The sequence below is a fragment of the Atta colombica genome, unplaced genomic scaffold (assembly GCF_001594045.1).
Source record: "Atta colombica isolate Treedump-2 unplaced genomic scaffold, Acol1.0 scaffold78, whole genome shotgun sequence".
NCBI lineage: Eukaryota > Metazoa > Arthropoda > Insecta > Hymenoptera > Formicidae > Atta > Atta colombica.
In genome coordinates, this window is record NW_017259570.1 from 933326 (window position 1) to 945825 (window position 12500).

The following is a 12500-nucleotide window of genomic DNA, read 5'->3' on the forward strand; positions in this document are numbered from 1 at the left end:
GAACATGTTGGATTTGCTTACGTTATGGCTTTATGATCTCTATCATGATTGGCCAATTTCCTTTTAAGTTTTTTGTATGCCTTGCCTAAAAGGTGTACACAATAAGATTTTAAGGGCCTAAGGACGAATGGTCGTGAATCGTGTCAGAATCGGTTGATCAAAACGTGTGTTGACTACAACTTATTTACGGCAATCCCCGAAACCTTACATTGAATTTTTTGCGCCGATGGTTTTGCATTTTAGCGCCAGAGCTCAAATTGGACATGTCTAGATTAATCACTTTCTTTCTACAGTTTATGGCTTAGAACTTAAAGATATACGCCTTAAAATCTCATTGTAGATGCCCTTAAGGCATTAAGATTCGCCTTAACCAAATTTTTTACTTTATTTTCTTGAACATATTTCTTGATTTTTTTATTTAATATTGTTAAAATTTCATGTCTTTTAATATATTTATAAAATGTATATGTATCCATATTGATACAAATGGCGTCTTGGAATTACATATATAGATGTGTCCATAATTAAATACAAGTGACAGTCAAGTGTTGCAGAAATGTAATTAAAGAAATACAATGAGCCAATGATTGACGCAAAATAAAAACGGAGAAGAATCTTAGATTTCTAATGTATAATTATTTTATCTTATGTGTGAATTGAAAATAATAAAATTATTGAGTGCAACTAAAATCGACTCTCAGAAGCTTTTTAATTATTAAATCAATAAAGAAATATAATGCGAATGAGAGCCAACAGAATTGTATGTGTAATAATATTTATGTTGATCACCAATTAATGTCTTGAAAGCGTGAGAGGACATTTCTAAGACATTTTAAGATTTTGAATGAAGAACAAAGGTTTAATAAATTATTAATTTCGGAAGCGATGTAAAAAAGCAAAAAAATGAACTGAATTTACAAAATGACATGAAAATGTTGGATCCGTTATACAATAACTTAAAAAGACAAAATGATGTTTCCTTGCTTTACAAGCTATAAAATTTGTATCGTTGATTTTTTATTTAGTGATTTTCCGGTTTATGTTAGTAATTTATTTAGTTGTTGTTTGTTCGATAAGTTATAATTTTGTTTTGTCAATTTTTATGTTGATATGTATGTATGTATTCTTCTTAACACTTATACTTATAAACAATACGAACACGAAATGTCCTCTCACACGCTTTCAAGATATAGTTATAATCACATCGAATTTATAACGGATCATCGTTATGCTGAATCACAGAGTAAGGTTTTTCTAATTGATATAATTAATTTTAATACATTGACTATCAACAGCGTTGCTAAAAACTTTCAATTATTAACATAATTTTAGCTAAATGATGGAATTCTTGTTTGGATATTCAGCTAACTTAAGTACAGATGACTATAAAGTTTTTAAATTTGGGCAACAGCCTAACGATGATTCAATGGTATTTGCTCTCTTTGTTACAACGATTCTAATTGACTCCGAAAAATGATATTGCTATACTGAGGATGACCGAATCATGTGGTCGAAACGTCTGTAATTAGTAATTAACATAAATATTATATTTTATTACACACGTACAACAGTGTCGGCTCTCATTAGCATTATATTCCTTTATTGATTTAATCTTTAGAGCCTATACTTCTTTGATTTTCGTTTAGATTTTTATTTGCACGCATTGATAAGGAGTTTAAAATAAAGATACAGTATCGTCTCGAATAGCGAAGTGTTGCGTCGCGAACGAATCGCCTCGAATGAGCCGTCGCTGTATCTAAATACGGAATGATATTGGGAACAAGAGAACGAAGAGACACGCGGAAAAGGAAGACAGGCGTTATGTAAAATGAAAGAACCAGCTGGGGAATGAAAAAGGAGAAAATCGAGGGACATCTACGAAGATAGCGGTATATAGACGTCGCTGTAAAAAGAAGAAAAAAGGGGGTTAAAGAGGGAAAGGTAATTACGGTTAGATAATAAAGATTACCGTTAACAATAACGAAAACGCTAACTTTTCGCGTTAGGCTTATTTAACAAATATCGATTATAATTAATTAATTAAGTACATATTTAACTTGTGAGTTTTTTCTTAGGCCTTTTTTTTATGCCAAATTAGACGAGAAAAGATCAGGAATCGATTTCGACTTACGACTTAGCGGTCCAACGCTATGAGGATTTTTTAAGAGAAACACGATTTTAACGATTACATTAAATATATGATTAGCTATAAAGTAATATATAGATATATCAGATCTTAAATAATGACAAGTATTTTATGGCACGTGTACATTTTATTTTTCGTAATATGTACGTATAAATCAAACTTAAAATCGATGTACTTTCTTACAAATGATAGCTTTGTGCGCACGTATTTAGTTATTGTCTGAAAGTATAGCGATATGCTTATCGGCGCAGAGAGTGAAACTGCTCATAACAGGTTCATGTTGTATCTAATGCTTATACATGTCTATGAAGATTCGTACATAATACGTGTTCGTATACGAGTATAAATGAAACTTAAACTCGATGTATTCTTTTACAAATTGAATATGTAACTTTACGCGCACGTGTAATTATTGTCTGAAAGTACAGTGATATTAATAACGCGCAGAATGAAATTTCTTGTCTGCTTTAAACGGTTCGCGTATTAAAAAACGTTATACGTGCTTAAAAAGATTTGTACGTTACGCATATTTCTACAATAGAGTAGTGAATTTTAAGAATACAATTGAATGAATAATCGATCAATTTCTTACTACTCTATTGATCATCACATAATTCTGTATGTACGTATAAATCAAACTCAGAACGATGTACAAATGATCTATAATAGTTTTGCGCGCATACTGCAGATCCAAGTGTGCAAGAAATGAATACAATATATGTGTATGATTATTTTAATGTAAAAATGTCACTAAATATTATGTTTAAATGTTCAAATTCATTTTTTTATATCGAACAATGTGTTAAATCCATATTTTAATCTGATCACACACACATACATTGTAATAATTTTTTACATACACCGATTTACATATATGTTTAATTATTATCCAAAAATATAACCTGTTTGACACATGGAAATAGTTGTAGAACAGGTTCACGTAATTAATAATAATGCTCGAACGTGCCTATAAAGATATGTATCGCGATGTGTCTGTACGACAAAAGGGCATTGGACAAGTCATTTTCTCTGTAGCCAGTAAGCCTGACTTTCGCATAGTTTTGATGGAGACAAATCCAGTTCCACAAGGTACTTCGTCTCGGCAAGTTTCGAAACATAAGATACAAGTCGCAGCTCATCGCGCGAAGTGCCAAAATCCTTTCAACATCCAAGACAGCAACTGAATAGGAATACAAGTTATTCCTCGTGTGAAGAGTGCGCAACTCCGATTTAAACCCAGATAGCATGGAACATTTTAATAATATTAAGCAACGTTGTAGTCTTGATGCAATGATAGTTGATAGATTATCTCGGAAACGCGTGATTCTTTTTCCTCATATAAATGTGATGATATCAATTAGTTTCAGAAAAGCGAGTCAGATTTGTTCTCTTCTCAGAATCTCAGAATCTTTTCAATTAATACAAGTAATAGATTCTCCTCCGAAGATTAGTTTTCGCCGTAGATATTGCCATCGCGTTATTTTCGATCGTTACTTTCATTCAACATTATCATGACATAAAGAAAAAAAAATACACATTCAGAATTCAATTCTCAATCGCATCATAGATTAAATCAAAACGAAAAATCTTATGTCCTGCTAGAGAATGTTCTCAAAAACAAATTCATCTCAATCAATTATCCAAAATGTACAAACTGATGGAAGCGAATTCCTTATCGAATTTAGATCAACCCTCGTTCTGCAACAGGATCATGCGTTTTCTACACTCATGCATAAGTCGTTTCCTACCAGCAGAACATAGATACTCCTTTTGCGTTTAATTATTAACCTATGATTCATGTGAAATTACAAATATTGGATAGATATTGAAAGTTAAATTATGAATATTTTTTTCACATATGTTTTATAGTATATTGAAAATGAAAAGAACGTGCGATTATAATATTTATAGCGAAGATTACATCTTAACACTAATTTAAGAGATCAGAAAACGGGACCAATCGACTCGCTTTCCTTTTGATAACTGATATCGTACTTACTTGGTGAAAAAAAAAATCCTACGTTCCCAAGATGATCTTGTAGAGTCTTTTTGAATCGAAATTGCGTGAACTCTTTGCGTATTAAAAGGATACTCTCTAAAACTTTTAAAATAAATCTCATTTGTAAGAAATGAAATCTCATTTTTAAAGATTGAATTAAAAATTGAGTTACTCTTTTTTAAAACTAGTTAAATTTTTATATAATATAAATTTTTAGAATGAGAATCCATTTCAAAGAATTTAGAGAGTATATACTCTTCTTCTCCTGGATGGCTCATACGCAAGTATAGAAAACGCGCGAAAATGCTGTTACTTGAATTGACATGAACTCAGTAAGGTGTTCGCTTCACTATCGCTTACAGCAAACAGTTCTAATGATAGTAACTATGAATTAAAAGACGTCCCTTATGATTTAGGACGTCTCGAGGGAAGGCACAATTTTAGATCGATAAGTTTTGTACAATAAAGTAGAACGCTTGTCAGGTCGATCTCTCCTACAATACGATAAATTCTGCAAACGCTCAGTATATAAAGATAATTATGTTCGGATAATCTATGTTCGGAAAACCGAGTGCTCCAATGTATCATTTTATTTTTGTTTGCATCGAATATTAAACAAGGATAAAATGATACTACTCGGCATTACTTGAATTCCAAATGTACTTCAATAACAATTTAAAAAATGGAGAGTTTAAGACACTTCACTCGTTGCGTGATTGGCAGTGTAGTATTTTTAAGTCTCTACTTGAAATTTAAGAAATAAATACAATCGAAAAGCCCTTGTAATCGTTCGCTACACTTTTGCTAAGAAGAAATCTTCAACTTCATCAAAAAATTTGTTATAACTATAAAAACTTTCAGTAAGCCATGATAAGTAAATGAAATGAATATTGTACTGTTATTCACGAACGATCCCAAGGACTTTTCGGAGGTTAATTTTCGCGGGGATATAAAAATGAATAACAACATCATAATTATCAGTTTAATATCAAGTAGAGCTCGATAGAATTTTAATTCGTATTTCGAATTAAAACTGAATGTCATAATGAAATCAATTAATGTGCAGTAATGCCATTTTGTAATCACTTACGTTACACTATTATGTATAGACAGATAATTTGTGTATCCGAATTATGGCACATATGCAATATTTTTCAAAATTTTCCACTTATCCCCCTCCACATGCTTTAGCGTCGCTGTAACATCAGCGATTACAAAATAGCACTATTTTAAATGTGTAGGAGAATCGAAACAAAAATATTTGATTTATCACTATGATAACAAGATTGTATTGTATTAAAATAAACTTCAGTTGTACATTTAACAACTTTGTCCATGAACACCTTTATTATTTGCCACATTATAGTCTCTTCACGGTCATAATGTAACTCTTGTAATGCAGCAGAAAATCTTAATTTATATGGCAATTCGCACACGAATATACACATGTACACACATGTAACGAATCTCACGTATATAATATACTCGCAGTTTCTTTAAGCGGATTTGTCGCCTAATCGTCTCTCGTGACATTTACAGACAAAAATTGCTACGTTATACTGTCTAAGAATCTATCGCGATTAACACAATTTAATTAGTACTATACTTATATAATAGTTAGCACTAACAAAATATAACAATAGTCTTTGGCTCGTATGCTCTTCTTTTGTTTCTATACAAGAGAATGCGTATTTTCAGACGTATTACTTCTATATTTACACTACGTAAGAGGTTTATTCACCTGTTATTTCAATTTAATTGTTTTACTTTGTCGATAAACTTAAAACGATGAGACGAGTAGTGATCTCGAGAGCTCGATTTGTACGAAAATGCATTATCCTGACAAATATTTCGTTCGCGTTTATTAAACATAAATGCGATTCGCAAAGGCAATAGAAAACATTTTCAATGCTTAAAAGTTTCTGTAACATAATGAAATTCAAGAACGATGTGAACAGAAATAAAATAATCAAGATAATATGAAAACTGTAAAATGAGTATAGAATACCAAAATTATATGTAAAATAATAGTACATACAATCGAGTTTCATAGACATTAAATGTCATTGTATTCGTTACTGCTGTAAAATTCTCTTCCCAAAAAGTTAGAAATTATTACGTTTCTGCTTATCAGATAAATTCTTAACTATTTGACAACTGATGTTATTTCATAATATTAAGGGAAGATGTTAGTCTAGGTGCTGAAAAAATAAGGTGTTTTTAAGAATTTTTTTTACAGAAAATATTCAAACGTTTTAAAATTTTTTATATGTAAAAGGTATAGTATAAGTTATTTTACGAACATTTCTAAATTTTTATGTCCATTTTGTATTTCTTCTTCTCTTTATTATAGTTCAATCATAGACTTCTATGGGAATATTCGAATTTCTATCTGGATGTTCCTAGGGTGTCATCATGTCATCCTTATTTAATATTTGGTAAGGTAAGTTCCGAATGATCTAGCAACCTCTGATCTATTCTCTGTCTATTTCCACTATATTTTCTTACAATGCTTATAACGTGTGAACGTAAAAATAGAACGCATCTCTATTACCGACTATCGATTTTCATGTGATACAACTGAACTTGATTCTGAGCTGTCCTTTAGTTTACATATGCATATGTCTGTGAGTATATCATGAGTATATAATGTTATAAATTGTTAATGATTTTGTCTCTATGATATTATTCGTGAGAATACGTCAATTTGGAAGGAGCCGTCCAGCAAACCTATTCTGTAACTTTCATTATTATTGGGTTCGAAACGGCAAAGCGACTAAGCGTGCTTACCGAACAAATCAGCATGACTGATTTTTACTAGAGATCCTTTAATCAGATACTGGTCATAAGGATTTCGTCAAATTTCTCCAAGCGAGAAAAAAATATAGACTATCCTCATTCCTTCACTAACAGCGGTGTGCATACATCATGTATGGATCTCTAGTTTTTTGCTGTCCAACCTGTGGTCCAACCAATCATGTTTAATTATTTGGCAAGATTAAGAGTGGGATTTCATTTGTGCATTTTTGTTGTACGATAAATTTTTAAAGCCTTTTGATATAGATTCAAAGATATCTCTCTGTCCTACATGCATTTTTCATTTCGACAACCAAAATGAAGTCCCATCCCTAGTCGTTTTACGAAATGCATTAAGAATCACAGAATAAGGATTTGCTATTTTATTTGTGCGTTTTTGTCATATGACAATTTAGAGTTGAGTAGTTTCTTGCATGTATAATACGTATGTATAATACGTATAAAACGTACGTATAATACATAAATATATAGTATTATATGTATAAAAACCATGTATAATAACGTATGTTTAGTACATCTCAATCTTGCGTATACAAATGTGTACAAGATAGAGAGGTCTCCGGATCTCTCTATTCTACAGCCAATCAAAAGACTTGAAAAATTTGTTTTAAAACAAAAACGCACAAATGAAATCGTATCTTGGGACTGCCTTTAAATATGAAGATATCGACTGCGATAGATAAAAGTCTGTAGGTTCAACCCATAATCACGAATTCCAAAATGGAAAGATCCTAGAACACTCACAAACACATTTATTGGATCATAATAGCGAGAGGAAATCCAATATAAACACGAATAATTAAGAGATATTCATAAGAAATATTAAATATTAAATATGCATATTTTGTTTCAAAATTTTTGAATTTTTTACAGGTAAAAGATATATTTAACATGAATTTCGAACAAAAAAAATATATATATCGCATATTTTATATGCGAAATACATAGTATATTTAATATGTATTTCATATAAAAAAATATATAAACCTTTTCTTAATGTTTGCATCTATATATATTAGATTTCTTCTTTTATTCGCTATTATGGTCCAATGTTTCCTTTAAAAACATTCCTAAAATGCCTAATTTTTTCAACTCTTAGAGAAAGAAGATCCTTTAACAGTAGCAATGAGATCAACATGACGATAATGACTGCTTTGATATAACTGTAACAATTTCTAAAAAGTGTAATAATTTGCTAGGTTTTTGAGAGGAACTTTTGTCTTTTATTTACCTTTTATATCGTCGTCATATCCATTGAGCCGCGATTATCAATGGCAACGATAATTACGATATCGTTGTATCTCTCGAGTGTAAAGGTTCTTCCATTGATGGAAGAGAAGATGGAACAGAAGACGAAGGTGACGAATATGGGGAAGACGTCGAAAGACGAGACTCTGGTGAAGGCGTGTTGGGTAAAGAAATTGCATATGGTAAATTTACCGCAAGTTCGACGAGCATATTGAATGAATCACCATTGTGTTCGTGAAAATAAGCGTTTTCAAGACTTCGCGTCGACAGGCCACGATATGCGATGTGCTGTTGAACGACGGGCGATACTAGATGCTCACGGGGTGCGCTCCAGTATGCAGCAGGTTCTTCTTGAGCAGAACTCTCAGAGTTGTCCATATTGGATGAAGGATTAGGCCTACAAAAAAACATTGTCTTTAATTTATTGTTCTTAAAATTTGACGTCTATATTATTTTTCACAACGCCAGGATATAGTGTTAGATGCGCGCGAGAATCAGCGAATATTCTCAACCACCGAAAAATGCATGTTACTTGAAAACGCTCGACTTTCATTTACACGATTCTTTTTCCTTATTTTTTTTTTTTTGATTGCCTATGTATCTTTTTCAATTATTTATTTATCTTATTATGTCAGAGAAAATGGCGATCGCGCTTAACGAATGTGTTGAAAGCTCAAAAAAAACTGTTAGAAGGCATTTTAGCAAACTTACAACAGTTGCAAAGCTCCCGCTTATTTTTTATACTGGACGCAACTGTTGTATCAATTAAAAACTTGCCTTCGTCGAGCATACGGATGAGAAATAGCGTCGCCGTCTAATTGCTCGACTTGAGCCTCAGCGTAAGGACGAACGATTACGTTGGGCCATCGTATCAAAGGATGTTCCTCCTCGCTGTGGTAGTCGTTCAAACTGCTCTCGTAATCGTTCGGACAGTCCTCGCTTCTGCGTACGCAAATCTTGAATGATACATCTAATATTTTCACACATCTAATCTATTCTCCCTCTTTATTTTCTTACTTTTCCAAAAAAAGGAAACTTCGCCATTGTTAGCACATTAGCAGATTAGCGAATTAGATAAGCAAATTAAATCTTATCGAGCTTTTTCATATAAGTAAGTCGGCGTTGTTGAGTCGATGGAATTCTTCGTTATTAATTATAGATTAATTGTAGAGGATAATTGAGATGCAGAAAGAGATATTTACCGATATGTGGGCTCTTCCAATCCACGTTGTGGAAAGTTTACGTTGCATTGTGCTGGTGAGTCGTCTTCAATCGGTTCGAGAGGAGTTCTTCGACCATGCCGAAGGGGACTGCTAGAGTTTACGCGACGAGTACGACGTGATATTGTGTAACGGTTTGGATCTTCACCAGCCTCTTTCAATATTCCAGGAAGAATGCGTCGCCTAGCATTTATAAACCAGTTACACACCTGCAAAATTCAATAACTATTAACAAATCAATGCAAACTGAAGGATAATCAGTAGAAATCAGCTTGAACTATTATAATCGCACATTAATAAATCAATTATTGCTACCTATCTAAAAGACTGAGGTCTGCTTTTTCATTATCTGGTAACACAAATTTATTATTTAGGAGTTATAATAATTGGATAAATAATTAGACAATCGTCGTAAAAGCAAGTAAAATATATTATACAAGAAGTATTTATCGAAATATTTATGTCTCTTGATAAATTATAATTTCTATAATAACTGGCTACAATAACCGCATAGAATTGTTATGCTTCTTTTCGAATTAAATTAATAGATTAAATAGAAAATTTAACACAGTGCACTTGTCGAATTAGAAATTATAAAAATCTTTTGGCAAGACATAAAAAAATCTAACTATAAAATTTATTACAAGTTATTTAAAAAAAATGCAAACAGTTACGGATTTAGATTGTGAAATTCCTATTTAACCTTAGCTGTATACATTGGGATCCCAACTTTCTAAATCGAGATTTTTTTCGTGTTTCTAAATTTTCCTTTCCTTTTTTTTTTTGAATTTATATATCTTGAAATTCCTTAAGTCTTTTACATATTATATGGGCTTGTTTCTTAATCAATTCTCCATTGATTGAAAAAAAAATTAATTGAAATATATTCATTTTTGAAGAAGAGGAAGAGAAAGAAGAGGATAATTAAATGAATTTATTTCAATATACATATATATATATATATATATATACATGCACATATTTCTGTATTATAGAAAAGTATATTTTTTCTAACTAAATAATTTTATTATTTTTACATTGTTAGAAAAGCCATTGATGTAGTTAACTCATTCTAGTGATGAAAATATATAATCTATGTGTAACACAGATTATATTTTTTTATCATTATATATCTATACTATTGTATCAGAAAAGATATATGAATATAAATTATTTATCATTGTATATACACATGTATCTTTCTATTATTCTTAAAACTAAAAGTATGCCAAATAATAGCGAGAATAATTTTTTTTCTTTTTACTCTAAAATAAGTTATTCTTATTTTTTTTTAATGAATTATATTGATTTTTTTCTAATATAGTTTGAATAAAATTAGAATTAGAATTTATTTCAGCATATATAAGCCAAGAAAGGGACTTGGTTTATAGAAATTCTTAACTCATTCACATTTATACTCCTGGAAGAGGAAGAGAAAGAAAAGGAAGAGGAGGAAGAGGAATTAGAGGAAGAGAAAGAAGAGGAAGAGAAAGAAAAGGAAGAGGAGGAAGAGGAATTAGAGGAAGAGAAAGAAGAGGAAGAAGAAGAAGAACGGATGAAGGAACGAGATCGGATGCGTTTCGAGTTATACATGATGCGATCATTTACCCTTGTTATTCACCAAATAATAAAGAAGAATAAAACGATACATCATGCGTTTCATACATAATTCGGAAACGCGCCCTAGGACATGATCTGGCCGTATTGCCTCCTGTTGCCTCCGCTTGCTCCACAGAAGGCAGGAACCACTAATCTCAAGAAGAAAAAGAAGATGACGAACAGTCGAGAGACAAGGGGATTTGGAGTTGGGACACACGGTGCTTGCGAATTGGAAGGCTCTGCTTTAGAGATCCAACTCAATTTAACGCTTAATAACTCGATTCACGAGGCTGACCGCTGAATATTTTTGGCTCAATTCTTTCGTTTGAGTATCTTACACGTCGAATTAGTATAGTTTTATTAAGATTTTAGGTGAGGGGGGGGGCGGCTATTCTAAATAATACCGTAATAAAGTATTTTATATATATATATATATATATCGCTCACTTGCTATACAATGACACCTAAAAAAATGATAATTTTTGAGTTGTTTATAAAAAGGAAAAGCAATAAACTGATTAGCTTTCATGCCAATTTCCGTCACAGGGTTTTATAGCTTCTGCATACAGAACGTGGCAACGCTTGCCGCGGTGGAAGTTGTCGCATTAACCAATAATTCTATGTTTTTAAGTCAGCCTCACCTTGTAAAACTTCTAGAAATGATGTAATATTATTTCTGCAGCGGCAAAAGTTGGATTCATTCTTTTATCACGCAGTGGAAATTATATATCTGTTACTTCTGAACAAGCGAGATATTGATCGGTTATCGCGCCAATTTTTGCCGCGTTCTGTGTGCAGGAGCCATTATGGTTCCTACACACTGAATGCGGAAACAATTGTGGGAAAAAATGCGACGCCTGCCGCACGGGAAAATATGATACCTGAATGTGCATTTTGGGAGCTGTAAGCTTATTCGCTATCGCGTCACATATAAGATGCATTCGGAAATGTTATTAGCGCTATTTGTGTCATTTTAACTTTATTTTATATCTAATAAACAATGAAGATAGAATGACAGAAGTAGCGCTAATAATGTGCCTTCCAATAAGCGATAAAAGTGACACGATGTGACATAATAAATCATTACATCCTTGTTGTTTGCCAATGTTAAACAAACATGACATCCCTGTCGCTTGTTGGAAGGCACACAATATCGTTTTCCCTCACGTTTGTTCGAACGCATCATTTATCGCCGCGAGGCAAAGGTTTCCATGTTCAGTGTGTAGCAAACATTATGCGTTCTGAGAGAGCTATTACATATGATAACATGTAGTGCAATTCACAAGTATAGCCATTTGATTGAAATCTCGATTACATAAGATTTCTTATTGTATTTGCAACATTTATCAATGAAAAATATTGATATCTAGTGATTTTTTATTTTGATATTGTGTGTATTTATTATGTGCATAGTAGTAATGAGGAAGATAATAATGAGATCATATATATATAATTTCTATATATATATATA

The 12500-nt window shown here is 31.9% G+C and overlaps 1 protein-coding gene across 3 annotated transcripts in view; it reads right to left on the reverse strand.

Moving 5' to 3' along the window:
- Window positions 1–7994: 7994 nt before the first annotated feature.
- Window positions 7995–12500, reverse strand: part of LOC108692694 (homeobox protein Mohawk-like) — a 50430-nt gene continuing 45924 nt past the window's right edge. For 2 of the 3 annotated variants that reach the window (XM_018201078.1, XM_018201077.1), the window contains exons 3-5: window positions 9413–9639; window positions 8988–9152; window positions 7995–8607 (exon numbers count right to left, since the gene is read on the reverse strand). In XM_018201078.1, the coding sequence (XP_018056567.1) occupies window positions 8247–8607; window positions 8988–9152; window positions 9413–9639 (753 nt within the window). In that variant the 3' untranslated portion in view covers window positions 7995–8246. The remainder of the gene's footprint in view (window positions 8608–8987; window positions 9153–9412; window positions 9640–12500) is intronic. The other variant, XM_018201079.1, reaches the window with a different exon arrangement.